At 40.0% G+C, this 17,361-nt stretch overlaps 1 protein-coding gene across 1 annotated transcript in view; it reads right to left on the bottom strand.

Annotated features, from left to right (window-relative positions):
• tusc3 (tumor suppressor candidate 3) overlaps nucleotides 1-17,361 on the bottom strand; it is a 112,361-nt gene that overhangs the window by 12,106 nt on the left and 82,894 nt on the right. The window contains exons 7-8 of the mRNA XM_030061417.1: nucleotides 8,686-8,749; nucleotides 1,799-1,873 (exon numbers count right to left, since the gene is read on the bottom strand). Of these exons, the coding sequence (XP_029917277.1) occupies nucleotides 1,799-1,873; nucleotides 8,686-8,749 (139 nt within the window). The remainder of the gene's footprint in view (nucleotides 1-1,798; nucleotides 1,874-8,685; nucleotides 8,750-17,361) is intronic.

The following is a 17,361-nucleotide window of genomic DNA, read 5'->3' as shown; positions in this document are numbered from 1 at the left end:
TGTTTTATAATTATAGTTTGAAGTGACATCTAATACACAGAGCAGATTGTCTAAGTTTCATCAAGACTCATGCATGTCCGTGTGACTGGGCTGATTTCTCGTAATAGAAGAATGCATCAAAGACTTCAAAAAGATTTAAAGCCTTTGCTTAACAGTGAGCAAGAGCTATTGAGGCCTTGAGTATTATGACTGAAAGGACATTTTTAAAGTTTTGCAGGTCTGCAAACCTCAGAGGTATTTTTCCAGTCTCTAATTGATTGACTGGGCTCTAGATACACACACTTGACAACGTGTGATGGCTAAATTAGTTCTAATTGTCTCAAGACTAACTTGTGTAATTAAAAACAAAATGAAACTCCTCTTGTCAAACCAAATCAAGCTCATCCTAATAAAGCTGTATAAAATGCCTGCTTATCAAAGTAAATCAACCACAGCTTGAATATATTTACATCAAGTACATCATAAAAAAAATCCCTCACAGCCACGCATGCCAGAGTGAATCAAGTATTCCTTAAGCATATCTAAATATTGCAGTTCTGTATTCAGAGGAAGCAACGGGACAGGTGAGGGATCATCTTGGTGATTAACTCGAGAGCGAAACAGGCTCTCATCTTCGCGGCTGCTCCAGCTAATTGACATTTATGCAAATATGCATCACACTAATGACAGTACTATGATAACACTGCATCATGCAGTGCATGGGGCATGTGTGTGTGTGTGTGTGTGTGTGTGAGAATGTGTACCTTTTAATCTCTCACTGTCCAACTCTGCTGTTAAACTTTTTACCATTTCTTAATTCTCCACTTAGAAAACCCCAGACACTATTCTCTATCTTATTCTCTCTGCTCAAACTCCCCCTGCACCTATCCCTATGTATACACTTCTGAATACATTCAATTTACATTTAGATTTACTTTTGAGACATTTAGCTGACACTCTCCTCAAAAGCGTTTAATAATGAGAGGCAGGCAGGTGTATCTTCCTCGAAGCCATTGGTCTCTAGGGTGGTCTCTCCTGCTGAATTTAAACTGACAGTGCTTCAGAGTTAGAGAACTGGCTACTCATTCTTCATACATTTCAATTGATAATGATGAATCCTGTGATACATAAAAAAGATACTTTGATTGGCTTAGTGAAAATATTAATATCTTTGACTCTTGTTAGTGCCTCCTTAATGCAACTTTGAACATTTTTTTTTGTGTGTGTGTGTGTGCCAATGTTTTACCTTCTTTTTTTAGCACTATGTCGACTATGTTTTCTAGGTTGACTGACTTCAGATGTTACTTTTTTGACTGTTATGCTGGTTTCTTGGCCAGGTTTCAGGTGGGAGCGATTTGCAACAGCAAGGGGACAAAGGTGGTTAAATCATGGTTAAATATAAATGAAATCAAATAAGACAAGACAGTTTGTTGATGACCATAAGCTGACTGTTGTGTGGATCAAACCTGTGACTTGGTGGTTACAGGACGGCTCTAACCACTACACCACTCTGCAAACGTTTGTATATGTGCCGGTATGTGAGTAGAGAAAAAAGTGAATGGGAGAACAAGCATGTGACAGAAAAAAGCAAAGAAGACAAGAAAAACCCAATGAGCAATGAAGTGAAGAATGAAAGACAGAAAGACAGACAAAGAAAGAAGGAAAGAAAGAAAGAAAAAAGAAAGAAATGAATTTGAGCTTATTCTACTGTGGTATTAACTGCGAGTTGCTCTAGAATGGACCAAAAATGTAAAAGAGAGATATGAAGCTGACAAGCGACTGGCTGATGTGAGAAGGTATATTCACTCTGTCTACTTACTCCTCCTCTTGCCGACATCTCCCTTAGAGGTTGCAGCCTCGTTCAGCAGCACCATCCCCATGGTGATAGCTGCATCTGGGAAAAGGTTGTCAAGGCAACAACAACAACATAGACACACACATACACACATACCATGGAGTGGAAAGAGAGAGGGTAAGAGAGAGGCTGGCAATACACTTTGCCCCAGGAGGAAAAAGCCACACAACTATAGAAAAAAAAACAAAAAAACAAAAAAACAAAACACACATATCAATACATATGCACAACTTCAGGTTTGCACACAATGTACACATACACACAAAAAGGTGATGTACATTCACACATGCATCATAAAAGCACCAGGAAATACAGAATATCGGTCACATAAGCTGTTAATTAATACACATACTAGTCAGCTGTGGCAAAACTTGCTTTGTATTAGGCAATAGGATACAAGGCAGTTTAAATGCCAAACTACACTGTCAGCAAAAGACAAAACCGAAGTTTAAATAGGGAAAAAGATGGGAGTAAAGTTTTGCTGGATTTTTTAAGTTTTTTTATATATAAATTTTTTTTATTTTATTTTTTAGGCAGCAGATCTTTCCCTCATTTTAAATTGAGAAAACATGTTTTTGAATCTAGCATGAACAGCTGGCAATTTTGTGTTATTTTCTGAGCTGCATACAGAGAGCACAAGATGCCTAGCGATACATAGCAACACAAAAACTAACAACCTCTCATTTTTAACCATGAAAATAAATGTACGGTGGAGACATACCCCTTAGGAGGAAAACATTGAAACATATTCAAAATTCAATGAAATATTTTCTAAAAAGGCCACAGAGTGTGATGATGTCGGGTCCACTTTGCCAACACACCAAATGCTCACATACACGTGCACACACAAATACAAATGTGTATGGACACACAGTCACACACACACACACACACACACACACACACACACACACACATACATATGCAGAGAAAAACAGTTGCATCAACACACCCTTAGTCCTTTCTCCTTGAGATATGGAAAATTGATGATACCTGGCAAAAAAACAGGAATACTTTTATGTGTGTATGTGTGTGTGTGTGTGTGTGTGTGTGTGTGTGTGCTGTTTCTGGGGGTTGGTTTCGGTGCCAATTCAGTCTAAACAAACCACTGTAATTAGAGATGGCAATTTAATATGAAATTGAATGAAAGTGAGTACACAGCTGAGAAGTCTGTGTTCTGTCAGTGTTACTATGTGTTGGTGTTGGCCTTTTAATTCAAAGAGCTTTAATTAAAAATGTGAGCTGTCGGGTGTTTTCACTCCTGGCTCATTTGGAACAGTTTTGTCAAAACCGGAGATTCCCTGCAAAAATTGTTTTTTTTTTGGGCGTATGTGAACACAGAGGTCACAATCACATGCAGGACAAAATAAGCGGGTCGAGATCATCAAGAAAGGGTCGTCTTGGCTCGCTTCCAATCGAACCTGGTGCGGTTCATTTGCAGTGAGAATGCAATCAACTCAACCAAGTGAAACAACTCACTGTTTCCATCTAAGCATAAGTGAAAATGCAGAGTAGCTTTATGGGACCAGGATATGTTGATTAGAAACAGATTTGTGATATGTTAGAAACAAAAAAATATGCAGTCCAGTTGCATGAGAACATAATTTTTAGGAGACTGTGTTGCAAGCACACACACATACACTCACAACTTTGGACCGCTGTTGAATGCTGACGTGTGAACAGAAACGAACTAAGAGACGAATGCAACGGTTGTATAATTTCAGGCTCCTGAATTGGAACAAAGCAATCTGTAGAAACACCCTAAATGAAGGGTATGGTGGTTTCCCAAACATTTAGAGCTGAAGATAGCGGCAAACGTGACAAATTTATGCTCTCCAAGCCTATAAATATGGTTTCAAGTGTTTAAACTTTAGGGCAAGTGGTGCTCAAAACTCCAATGTAGGAATGGTCCTAAAATGGTTCTAAAAAACCTAAACGCAGAGGCAGAGGCGGTATTTTCAGTTTGCCTTTGGTTCCTGCACTTAAACATCTTTTAAATGTGAGTGCTGTGGCATAACCTTTACATGGAGGGGATGCTACTTTCCAAACTAAATGTGGGGAACAGTGGTTCCAAAATTTGTTAAATCAGGCGGTAGTGCTTAGAAATATGGCAAACGGTGATATTTTAGCTTTTGAATGGAGGGGATGGTAGTCTGCAAAACATTTCAGTGTAGGACAGGGTAGTTCCCAAAACGTTTTAATGTGGGGATGGTGGCTCTGAAACTTTGGGGGATGATGGTTTCCAAAATTTAGATAGAGAAGATGATTGCTTCCACATTTTTTAATATGGGGGGAAGATAGTTCCCACACTTAAGCAGCATTTGAATGTGAGGGATGGCGGCTCCAAATGCTTGTTACTGTGAATGACTTCTACATGTGTGGGGTGTTAATCAGGTGAACGTCTAATCTTGTTGTCCCCTAAAGTCTATTGTAATTTGTCATTGTCATTTGGTGAAATTATTTGTCTGCTGTCTACTTCATTGAGTTTCTTGTTGCATAGTTAGGAACGCCTACTGCTCTGTCTTGCTATTCTAAATACCCTTTTCCCACCATGCAATTTATTTGTAAGTATTTATATATTTCGCCATAGGAGGCAGCGCTCAACATAGTACAGAGGAAGGAGGCCCTGCAGTTTCCACTATACAATAAAAAAAAAAAAAAAAAAAAAAAAACGATTTAAATTCCACCCATACATCTATTGGCCATGCCAGCTTCTATTCAGGGTCAGGGTCACTGCCTACATAATTTATGTACATATCTATCTATTTATTTTCAGGCAAATCCAGATGCTTGGCAAAATGTTTAACCGCTACACAGTTGACACTACAATTCCTCTGTACATCTATAAAGACTCATTGCATACAAATAAACACATGGCTTCCTCTACTCATGAGGCCTGGCTCTAATATAGTGGTACTCCTCCCGAAGACCCAATAAGGAACAGACATGATTTATAGAAAATGATTCCCTCATTTATTACTTTGCCATTACCAGTTTGCCCCTAACCATTATCTTACGTGGCTTATTGGTTAATTACGGCCTCTGAACTCCCACATACAAATCCAAGTGAGTAACTGAAGACCTGACAGGGTCAAAAACAACAGGCACATAGGTAGATACATAACAGCAATCCAACAGACATGCATCCTCCTGATGACAAAGTGCTGTCACTGTAATGGCCATAAGTCATGATAATGTGACAAACCACAGATGGTAAAGAGTATCTCTACATAATGGAACACAACCAATGAAGTTTGATGGAACCTGCAGCACCCTCTGCTGAAGCTTCCCTATCTATATCATTTTTTTTTCACAACTGAAATGAATACAGAAAAAAGTACCAAAACCTGGAATTGATATAAGAAGAAGAAGAAAAAAAAGGTTGCTAGTCTGCTGATTTACACTCTTTACCAATTCATGCACACAAGATTCAATCTGTTCCCATGTTTTGGTTAATTTGTGCAGACACTGTGCAATAAGCCTCATTCACAAACATTTCTTAAGAACAAATTTCTTCTTAAAACCCACTTATGCAGTTTTCAAGAAGATTCTGGCATTCACCAGTTTTCTTATTTGACATTTGCTCTTAGGTAAAAACAGAGTCTACGCACACTCAAGAGCACTTGACATTTAACTGCTGACATGTTGTATATTATAGTATTTAAATGACATTCATTATATATATATATATATATATATATATATATATATATATTTTAAATCAGTTGTGCACCCTTTTCCAGATACAGTGTTCACAATAATAGTATCATATGCTTCTTATTTTCTTTTACTTTATATCCACTACTGATGCTAAATATGACAGCTCTAGGTTGTGCACCCTGGAGGAGTTCAGCTCTGTTGTGCCACTGCAATGTCCCTGCCGTGTCGGTGCGTGTGATGGCGCTATCCGTTTATATGTCCCTGCACATGTACTCACTTTTTTTTTTTAATCATTTTTTTGCACAATAAAAAATACACATGGTGGGTTGTTTGCTGTCCACGTTCTGCAGACCCATTTCAGAGCTACAGAAGTGATTTTTTCCCTGCAGTCTGGTGCTGCACCGTCTTAGACTTGCGTTTGGGCATTCTTGACTTCTTATAATTGATCAGGTTCTGTGTGTAATTTGTGTGTGGGTGTGGGTGTGTGTGCACACGGCCCAGCGGTCTCATACCCTTTTATGAGGACTGGCAGGTCGTTCACCTATGCTAATTAGGGTCAACTGGTGCGTGCTTTCAATTTACAAAGTCAGTGGGATTCATCAATATAAGAACCCAGATGAAAACAATTCCATGGTTTAACGACATGCCATGAATCCGAAGTGGACTTCCCGTAGGATCGTTTTTAAGAAAAAAATTAAGAAAAACTTAGGAAGATATTGGTGAATGAGGCCCAATGTTATGGCCAGCAGATTACAGCTTGTCTGCTTCCATACTTGTCTGGTACAAGTACGAATTTCAGTGCACCTGCTTTAAGTGTCAGTAAGATGTTACCTACTTACTGTAGGTAACCTACTTTTACTTAGTCGTTGGTCTGGCAGTATTGTTGTGTTGCCATGGTCTCAAAATCAGTAGTTCACTGGTTAAAGTTTGGTAATGGCTTCCCTGAAAAAATAAAATAAAAAATAAATAAATAATCTGTCAAAGACATTCTGTAGCCGTTGCTAGGCAGAACAAAAACAGGAAGTTGATTCAATCAGCTCTTGGTAACTTGGGATTCACAGACAATCCTGATAGCACACTGAAGGCAGCATAATGTTAATTTGTTGGTATTACTGTGTCTTCGGCAGCTCGTATTATCATCGCCTCCATGTTTTTATGCATTTAGACATGTTACACCTCCATGCCCGTGACTCACAGGCTTAAAGTAGGTAAGATTGAAGGTAGGTTGTTCTGACTATATAAGACATTGCTGTAGGCTACTTGCATACCGTTGGACAAGGTGAAATAATGCTTTGCTGAATATGATTGGATAAGCTGCAGCTACAACGGTATCCCACATGCAGTGGGATCTTTCTGCGACAGCAACAACATTGAGTCAGAAAGCAATTTGTCTGCCTTAAAACAACCGTACAACAGATATCTAGTGTAGCGGACTGGACACCAAAAGCTGCACGATATATTCACACTGTTGACCAAAGTGCAGCTAACAAAGTTTGGTGCTGAGCAAAGCTAATTTTATGAAATGTGTGTGTGTGTGAGAGTATGTGTTTGGTGTTACAAATGGTTGTATACACGGGGAAGCTGCACACTATGCTGGTTGCATGTGTTTGCACCACCTGCATGAGCATCAAAGGTAGGCGTGTTAACTTGTCATCATGTGTGTGTGTGTGTGTGTGTGTTTGTATCATATAGATGTGGTCAGATGGGCAGAAAATAGAAAATAGGCCATAAGCCATATGTGGGAGCGTGGACAAACAAACATTGCTTTGCAGCAGGTGCAATCTTGGCCCTGCTATTTCCCACGAGGGTGGACTGGACAGCTAAACCTGAATGGTGTCATTAACATACACATAAACACACAAAGGCAGGTATAAGAGAAACACACGTACAAAAGCAGGCAAACAAGCGAGCACGCACAAACGGAAACATTGATAGGGTCCAAAACAAAAAAAACACACACATCCTATCATCAGGGGTTGAATTTAGAGCAAATCGGGCAAGGAGGTGAATTTAAACGAAGACAATCTCCTGTATCTGTATTGTTTTCTCTTTTGTTGTGTCCAGCAGGCAGCCTTCCCGCAGAGAATACAAACAGATGACAAAGCTTTCGTGTTGGGAAAAGAATGTGAACATAGCAGGGACAAAAACTTCAACGCGATTGGAAGCGTAAACAAAATGGTTTGCTCTCAGTTTTTAGTATTTGGCGTGTATCAACAAACAGGCGCGGCTAATAAGGGCAACCACATGGTGAAAGGAATTAGATTTTAATTATACCTCTCCATTTGAAAAGGAGAGCTTCTGTTGGTAAGACAAGCTGTTGCACATTTCATAGAGTTAAACTGCTTTCGCTAATTTGCATTTTGCAGCACCGTGCCTCGGTTTGTGTCAGTAAGCACATAAAACACACAAGCATGACTTCGCTGTCAGGTGAAAACCTCATATCTGCAAAATGTCAGCTTTTAAGGATCTAAAGCGGCCTATTCAGAAAGGAGCTGTCGTTTTTAGATCCGGGAAAAGGAATTTTTACGTTCATCTAATGGGTTTTAAAATAAATTCGTAGAATCCTTCAGTTGAATCATCCAAACTGAAGTTATGCTCTCGCATTGTGATGGAAAATGAGCGAAGTTCTGGTCAACTCTCTGAGAGAAGGAAATCTCAGGAGACTGTGATGGTCTTATGCAAAGGATGTTTAGTGATGCTTAGCTGAGGAGAAGAGAGTATGAACGCTATAAGTACAGACACTGTGTATCACCACATCAGTTCTGAGGGTCGCTCACTGGCCTGCCTTATTTTAAAGGGGAATCCTCACCTAAGTATGTTTGAGGTCAACAGCTCTGTGTTCATGAAAGGTGTTCATCTGCCTGGCCATCTGCCGTAAGTCTGGGGCATGCCAGACATAAGGAGATGTCTGGCATGCCCCAGACTTAGAGAGTACATCTTCTCAATGCTCAAAAGAGCCTAAATGTGACGTTACAGCTACAGAGAAAATTCTTTGACACACATGATGGTAAAAATACACACCAACATGAACGCATGACACCACAAATATAACCTTTTATCAAGTGCTGTCTTCCTGAAACAAAAGCACAACAGCAAAATATAAAATTTCTCTCTCGCTTTCTCTCTCTCCTCTCTCGCTCTCTTTTGGTGCACACATAAACAAACAAACACACACTTTGGAGAAAGGATACTCAGAAGAAGGATGATGTGAGACTCCGCCACAAACTGAGCCTGGCTGCTGCCATGAATGTAACTCTGTTAGAGAAAGAGAGAGAGAGAGAGAGAGAGAGAGAGAGAGAGAGAGAGAGAGAGAAATAAAGAGGGGGGCAAAGAAGGATAAATTTGTTAAGCATTGTTAATTTAAATTGACAAAATGTCACAACTAGACAGATCCTCCAAGCTGTTTCCAACTGAAGGAATAAACAAAGACAATGGTGTAGAGGGCTGAGCTATGAGCAGAGAGTGAAAGAACAACACTGTGGGAAAAACACAGCAGAGCCTTGAAAAAGTGACAGAGGAAAATTTAAAGCTTAGAAAATTCACCAATGAAGAGTTTGTAACCTTTGGGACAAACATTTTCATTTCTCATGGTAACAGAACAAGTAAACATGATAAGAAAAGAACACAAAAGAGCCAATATTGCCCACCAGTTTCCCCCTTGATTCTATCTCTTCCCTCCTGAAGAGAGTTAACTGTATGGCCACAGCTGATGGGGCTAAATGGGTGCCCCAAATCCATTTATCTTTTGAATAAAATAACTGTCCCTGATATGAGCAAAACTGGCCTTAGTTGTTCAAGCTGGAGCCAAAATGGACATCCACTTTCTGGCTTAATTGTATCTGTGGCCTTACCATGATGGAAACTGCTATACAGGAGAATCAGGAGAGACCAGCCAACCATTCTGCCTCTAAATACCAGCTCTTCAGTGTTTCCTTCCCCTAGGCTGAAAGCTTCGGGGTGGTGGATGGGCCTGGCAGGGGGGCGCTTGGGGGTTTAACCCATTTATTTACAATATTACAGAGCATTTAGACTTGAAAAAAAAAAAAAAAAAACAGTTAAAAGAGTCATAATTCATAAGTTGGATAAGTTTAGAAAATGCAGATATTTTGGCCTGAATTTCAGATGTTTAGGGTCGATGTCCATCTTTGGTTTTAGATGGATTACATAAAAAAACTGACTCTCACTGGGAAGATTTTATTGCACTTGCACCGAAACATAATGAGTTGACACCTAAAAAGCCAATCAGTTTGAGTAACGTTATCTTCACTTCACCGGTCTCTCCTCTCCTCTGCTCTGCTCAGTGTGTGTGTGTGTGTGTGTGTGTGTGTGTGTGTGTGTGTATGTGCGTGTGAGAAGGGGCCAAGCCCCGCCCTCAGTGAGACACAGAGAGCAGAGGAGAGGAGAGACACTACCGTGACTGTAAATAACAGCAACAGAGAGGGCTGTTTGTGTGTGTTTGCATGGGTGTTACATGATATCTTTGCAAGAAAATGTGCGTCATCTGTGTAAATCAGTTTGAGAATGCGTGTGTATGTGTGTGTGTGTGTGTGTGTGTGTGTGTGTGTGTGTGTGTGCATGTGTTGTGAGTCATAAAGAACAGAATATGCTCTCCTATGCAGCATGTGTGGGTGTATAGAGTTGCTACTGCTTCACTGAGTGGGCAGGCAGGTCAACCTAACCCTACAGGAACACACTCACACACACACGCACACACACACACACACACACGCTATTATACTCATGAGAACACTGTATTGACTTATGTGCTTTCCGAAACACCTAAACCTTGCTGCTCACCACTAAATTGGCAACCACTGCTGAAGTGTCTCTTCAGGCATCTATCCGGCATGAGAAGCTTATCATTTTTTTTTTTTCTTTAGCTTGATATCATGAAATCAAGTTAGTATATTTTACAGCAAAACTCAACCAAAATAACATCTCAACCACCAGGTTAGCAGACCGTCCTTTTTAAATGAAATGAACATGATAATTGTGACGATCGTTGATTTCACAGACTCTCTCACACATGCATACCTTTGCATGCGCCCACACAGACACACACACACACACACACACACACACACACACACACACACGCACACACACACACACGCACACACATACACACACATACACACAGAGGAAGTTGATGGGCGCACTGTGGGAGGGAAAAGGTGAGCACGGTGATGCAGATGCAGTCCAAAATACAACCAATTTCTTGAAATCGACAAAAGGTAATATACATATCACTCATGAAAGCGCTACACGTACAAAAAAATGATGATGTAAGGTAGGGAGAGGAGGAGAAAGAAAACTTCTGCGTGTGTACACCAGGGGTGGGAATCACTGAGCAACTGGCGATACGATACGATCACGATATTTTACCCACAATAAAGATGGTATCATTATGACATGCAATTGTGCAGAATGCGATGTATTGTAAGACAATCGGATGAGAAAAATCACGATATCTGTAACTGACAAAAAAAAAACAACAACAAACAAACAAACAAAAAAAAAAAACATGCAAAATGCTAAATAATTTTCAATAAGCAGGAATCAATCATGTTTTTCAGTGTTTTAATATGCATAGTGACTGCAACATGTATATGACAGAACAGTTTCAGTCAAAATACTTCTAGGCAGGGAACAAATACGACTCATAGGAAGAGGAATGATAAGAAATGTGCTATCTGTCTAAATTAACTGATTAATCCATATATTGTTCCAGCCCTTGTGTACACACATGTGGTACAGCACAGGGTTATTTAATGTGCCTACATTAGTACTCATTCCAAACCAACCTGGCAACTTCTACTTCAATGATCTCCATGACACCAAGACTTTTACAAATACCAACCTGTCTATGCATATTGCTCACGGGTTTACACGTGCACAAGCAAGTGCATGTATATGTGTATGTTTCTTGTATGTTTTCCACCTATAGACGAAGGACATGTTTAAATAGTGAGAGAAAGACGTGTCTCAGAGTCTGAAAATGTGCTCAAACCAGTCAGCCAAACCTGACTGACAACAAGGTGTCCATATTCTCTACAGAGTGGCATCTAACAGAGTTAATTTTGAGGCCCGTGCGTTTCTCATTGTCAAAACTACTGGAGAGACTATTGAACAATGCAGCGCTAATAACCCATACTCTGCGCAGGCCAGCTCTCTGATAGGACATTTTTCAACTGGTTTGGGTCTGTGTGTATGTTTGTGTGACAAGGAGAGACAGAGATAAGAGAGGAAGAAAAAGTGGAGACAAGACAAACACATGTAAGGAGACAAAGAAAGTGCGAGGAAGTACTTTACTGTGTATCACACTGTTGAATGCCTGCGGATTATTAGCGTCTGGGTTTATACCATATCTAGTCTGTTTTTCCAGAGTGCCACACACGTCATTTCAGTCCCTATCAGACAGGAATAAGGATTGAAAGATGAATAGAGGATGAAAAGAGGGGAGGAGTAAAGGGTGGATGGCTCTTTCTTGCTCCAATGGAGAAAACCAAAGAGGACTTTTGCAGTCAGAAGCTGACAAACCAATGACAAAGGCCCAGGGCTAAAACAGATCATTTTGTTTTTGACAGAAAGCTGCTTTTTTTTTTTTGCATTAGCCAGGCTTTTCAAATGTTATCAAGATGCGAACTTTGTAGGCTAACTAAATGACACCTCTTTTCGGGACATGAGAAAAAAAGTGTGTCGCGGCTGAGTTGCACTTTGTTGGGGAGCTGGTGACAAATTGCTGTTTGCATTGTGAGTCAATGCAAGTGCAACTCAATGGCGTCATGAGCCATTTCTCTTAAAATCGAATGCGGGACCTTCCAAAAAAGTTTTACTGCTGATTTGTACTTTAATCACTGATTACGGAGCTACAATCAACAGTGCAAGTGCGGGGACATTGAGTGAGCTTAAACTTTTCTTTTTTGCTGACAGTTTGGCAAAAGTTGAGAGCTTCTGCTTTCTTGCAATATATCTGTGTGAAACACTGAAGGTGAGAAATCCTTATTAAACTGTAGATGAAGCTGACAGAAAAGTAAAGAATACCAGTATTCATGTTACCTGACTAATCCCATATATTTTACCTATTTGGAGAAGAGTGCATGTGAATGAGAGGTGATTTGGCTGCTGAATGAGCTGCACATTTGAGAGCGTCTCAGCAGGTGCCACAGCTAGCCTTGAAAGGAGCTGTAGTTATGCATTAAGATTGCCTTACCTGCCAAAAACACATAAAAAGGACGATGATTGGTGCTTTGCATGTCTTATTTTACATTCTCTAGTACAAAATCCACACTGGATGAGTGTCTTCCCTGCTGTTCTCTGGTACTACACTTATATATATCTACTCGTCTGTAACAGGCACACATACTCCTAAAAATGCCTATTTTAACATGCCATTTAGTTTCATATTCAGCAATGAAGTCTTTTTTTCTCAAAAGTACTAAAAAGTAGCAATATCTTGAAACGATGATGATGATGATACTTGATTTTTGAACAAGTTTGAAAAATTTAACTTCACTAGAAACAGGGGAAATTACCTCATCCCACAGCACTGTAGTTTGATTTACTTCCACAAAGTGACACTGCTCAGCAGCCACTGCCGATGTAGCTTGCTTTTCTGGGCCAATGTTTCGTTTTGGTGGTGTATTTTTGTTATTCCAACAGGTGACTGGCAAAACCAGACAATTATGTCACATCGATATATTTTCAACACAGCTGCCATGTGAGTGTGATAGCAAAAAAAGTTTTTTTTATCCATTTAAAGCACCATTGGTGAAATCCAGGATTTTGTTGTCAGTGGCTCAGATTCTGAAAGTAAGAGCTTCTCTCTGGACTGGACTGGACTGGAACATTAAACAATACAACGGGGAGAAGAGGCATAATTTCTCTGTGACAGTCACGTCAACAGACACTGATGTTAACACATGTTTTGTGTATGTAAAAGGCATGGCTGTCAACACAGACACACTCCAGTGATTACACACGTGATAGCTTGCTTCTGTGTATATCTACGCCTTTTCACCTTTAACTGGACAAAACAAGGTCACTCACACACTCTGCAAGTTGTTGAAAGTCAAATCACTGACTAAAGTCTAAGCAGAGAAGGCATGAATCCTAAAATAACTCCTGAAATTCACTGAGGCACAAACTGATGATATCTAACAGTGTGAATGCTGCTCTCTGCATGTTGCCTCCTCAACATAAACTGGTATTGCAGACGGAGGCTATGAGTGAGAGGAGTGCTGGGGGATGAAAAATTCCTCAATCCGTGGCGAGGCACTTCCAATTAATCTGATGGATTAGAATGCAAGAGTTCCATTCATTAGAGTGCAGCGTAACTGAGAGAGAGAGGGAGAGAGAGAGAGAGAGAGAGAGAGAGAGAGAGAGAGAGAGAGTCCATGTACATGTAGCATATGCATGTGTATTCTAGGACAAAGAGCTAGTCACTGTTTGTGCATCTGTTTGTGTGTGTGTGTGTGTGTGTGTGTGTGTGTGTGTGTGTGTGTGTGTGTGTGTGTGTGTGTGTGTGTGTGTGTGTTCGTGTTCATTAGACAGACCTACACTGAGGTGGTCTGGAAATAAAAACAGCCATAGCTCGTTGAACTAACACACAGATGAATGGAGGAGCTTACTCAACAGTCACACTCTATAACTTTCTCTGTCTCGCCTGCTCTTTCATGCACACACACACACACACGCAAGCACACACACACACACACACACACACACACACACACACACACACACACAGGTTTGCTACACAAATGATCTTCTACAGTGGTGAATAAGCTCATGTTCTCTGAAAATATATTAGGTCCTGCATATACATGTGGATTATGCAAAAAAGAACCTGTTTTACATTTAATTAAAACACTGTGGACTGAGACAAATGCCTGAATCTTTTAATCCATCTAAGGTATAGAGGACACTTTCCAATGCCACTGACACCAAATTACCACAACCACTACACGACTACTACACGACTACTGCACTATAGCAGTCAAGTACCACTAAATTCTTGAGATATCCCTGATAGATGGTTGCTGTCAGTACCTCAACACACAACACAGTTGCAGGAATAAAAAATCGCCAAGTTATGTTTCTGCAAACCACTGATATGTTGGAATCTCTATGTTTTTTTTATGTATTTCATATCAACATTCAACCATACAGCCAATGTGGTGGAGCCTACATTCACATTACATGACTGCCAAGTTTCTGTCAGCGAAAAGGAAAAATATGGTGCATATTCCTAATATTTGCTGTGGAAATTTCAATATTTTAAGATAGTTTATGCATTAAAATGTGTTTTGACAACATGTCTAGAGAAAAAATGTGGATTATATTTTCATAATCTTCCCTCAGTAAATGTGACATAACAAATATGCATCTAATCAACATTCCTGTGATGTTTATTTTACTGCTTTCCGACGCATTCTTATTTTCCAAGGTCCAAGCATGTTTCTTCACTAATATCACTGAAGCAGATTGCCACTCATGTCATGATAACATTTAGAGTACATTCTTCAGTAAGTGTTTCACTGTTTGCACTTTTTCAGACTTTTCAAAATAGATTAAAATACCATCTAAGAGAGCAGACATATTATGTGGAACAAAGGAAGAAAAATATTTCATAAACCTGTCACTTGCTGCCTCCATTGTACAAAAGACTATTTGCTTCTGTGAAATGAATTAGGGTCCAAGCTACTTTAACTGGTTTTGCTGTAGGTAAGATAAGGAGATTTGTGTTACTAATCACACTGCCTGTCATTTCCTTGATTTAATTTTTCCATTTCTGTAGTTACTACAGTGGATCAGAAATGCACTACATTTTTACTTCATTGTACAAGTGGATTAGAAACGCCTAAACCATCCCTGAAGTTGATTTGGGTGTTCAGATGTTCAATGCATCTTGCTATTTACACCTACATTTTACATTTAATTAAAACACCGTGAACTGAGACAAATGCCTGAATTGTTTAATAAATCTAAGTTACAGAGGACACTTTTCCAATGCAACTTCCACCAAATCACCACTACATACTTATTTAAAACAGTCAAGTACCACACACTCTTCAGATGTCCCTAATGGATGGTTACTGGTGATGTTTTTGTTTTCTGATTTACGTTCCAGTCACCCAGATTTGGCTGGTAGTGGTGCTAAAGAGAAGGTCATGAAGTCAACCAAAACGCCAGGTTTCAACCTCTAGCCAACATGACTGCTGAAACCAAATTCATGGCAATGCAAAGGTAGTGTTTGAGACATAGTAGTGTGGAAGATTAAAAATTTTGCCTACTAGTAGTACTAGAGCAGGGGTGTCAAACTCGTGCCATGGAGGGCCGAGAGGCTGCAGGTTTTCATTCCAACCGAAAACTCCACCAGGTGATTTCACTGATCACCCCACCTCCAAGCAGAGAGAATGAACTAATCAGTGAAATCACCTGGTGGAGTTTTCGGTTGGAATGAAAACCTGCAGCCTCTCGGCCCTCCATGGCACCAGTTTGACACCCCTGTACTAGAGGGAGGGTCATAGAGTCGCCAAAATTACCAGGTTTCATCTTCTTGGAAACGCAAAGGTTGTTACCATATTTCATGACAATACCTAAACTTTTTAAGCTACTTTGTGTGCAATATTGACAATTTGGTCTACTGGTGGTGCTAGGAAGAAGATCACAGAGTCACCAAAACTGACAGATTTCATCCTGCATGCAACATAAATGGTCTCACCAAAATTCATGGTGATCCACCAAATAAACTGTGGACCGAACCGCCGACACAATGATGATGCCCCCTACTTCTCAGCGAGGCAAAAAGGATGTCACCCCCATCAACACATTATCTTACTTCCAATCATTTCCTACAGAGCTGAGCGGTCATCAGATTTCCATGTGTCCTAGTTTCTCTGTCGATGTGATATAGTTTCATGGACAGTTGTTCAACTTGGCAAACTGAAAACAAACACGAACTTTAATGACACTTAATCCTAGCTTCTAGTTCTAAACAACTTACATTTGAAAGACTACGAGCAAAAAAGGCCTGGAGAACATACATTGTTGGTGTGAATGATAAACTCTGTAAAATAACTGTCTTTATTCTTGTCTGCTTGGTAACTAACTAGCAGTGTCAACTCATTACAATGATGTGAAATTATGAGAGGAAGGACAGGCAGTCAGAACAGAGCAACTCATCAACCAAGTTGCTCGCTGCAAAAACTTTGATGTCCCACCTTTGTCCAGTGTGGAAAGCTCAATCCATCACAGCAGGGTAATTGATAAAGTGCTGTTGGTACACACAGTAAATAATCCTTGAGGCCTGAACTTGGAAGTGGTGGCTGGCAGAAGTCCAAGTGCTCAGGCTTAATACGAGGATATTAATGCCCGGCTTTTGTTCTGATCCGAGGTTGTGAGTCATTATTATTAACACTGCAGTTATTATCACAATAAATACTATGACTGTTACTCTGTTATTTAACTTGCAATTATACACAGCAGGGCTGACTGAGCATATGTGCTTATTTATACATGTGTTATTTATTTTTTTTAGCACCTCAATGTTTCACATTCACACACTTAGACGGATTCACGCTGGGGAGCTGTCTGGTAAAATCTCAGTCTTCCAGTGCTCCAATTAATCTGATGGATTAGATGTTTTTAAGCTCCCTGTGACTGCCGACGGGGTCAGGAAATCATGTCCATTTGGTTTTAAGTAACGTGGAACAGACATGAATGTGAGAGAAACAAGCAGTCAGGCTGGAAAGGAAATAAAACACATGTCTCTTGTGTCGTCAGGGATATACTTGAGGGCAAATCCGCTTAAACTCATTTTGTGCAACTTTTTATTTTGAAGGATAGAGTTTAACCAACGTCTT

The sequence above is a fragment of the Myripristis murdjan genome, chromosome 1, assembly GCF_902150065.1.
Source record: "Myripristis murdjan chromosome 1, fMyrMur1.1, whole genome shotgun sequence".
Classification (NCBI taxonomy): domain Eukaryota; kingdom Metazoa; phylum Chordata; class Actinopteri; order Holocentriformes; family Holocentridae; genus Myripristis; species Myripristis murdjan.
The sequence above is the reverse complement of the archived record's forward strand: the minus strand, read 5'-3'. Positions and strand labels throughout refer to the sequence as shown.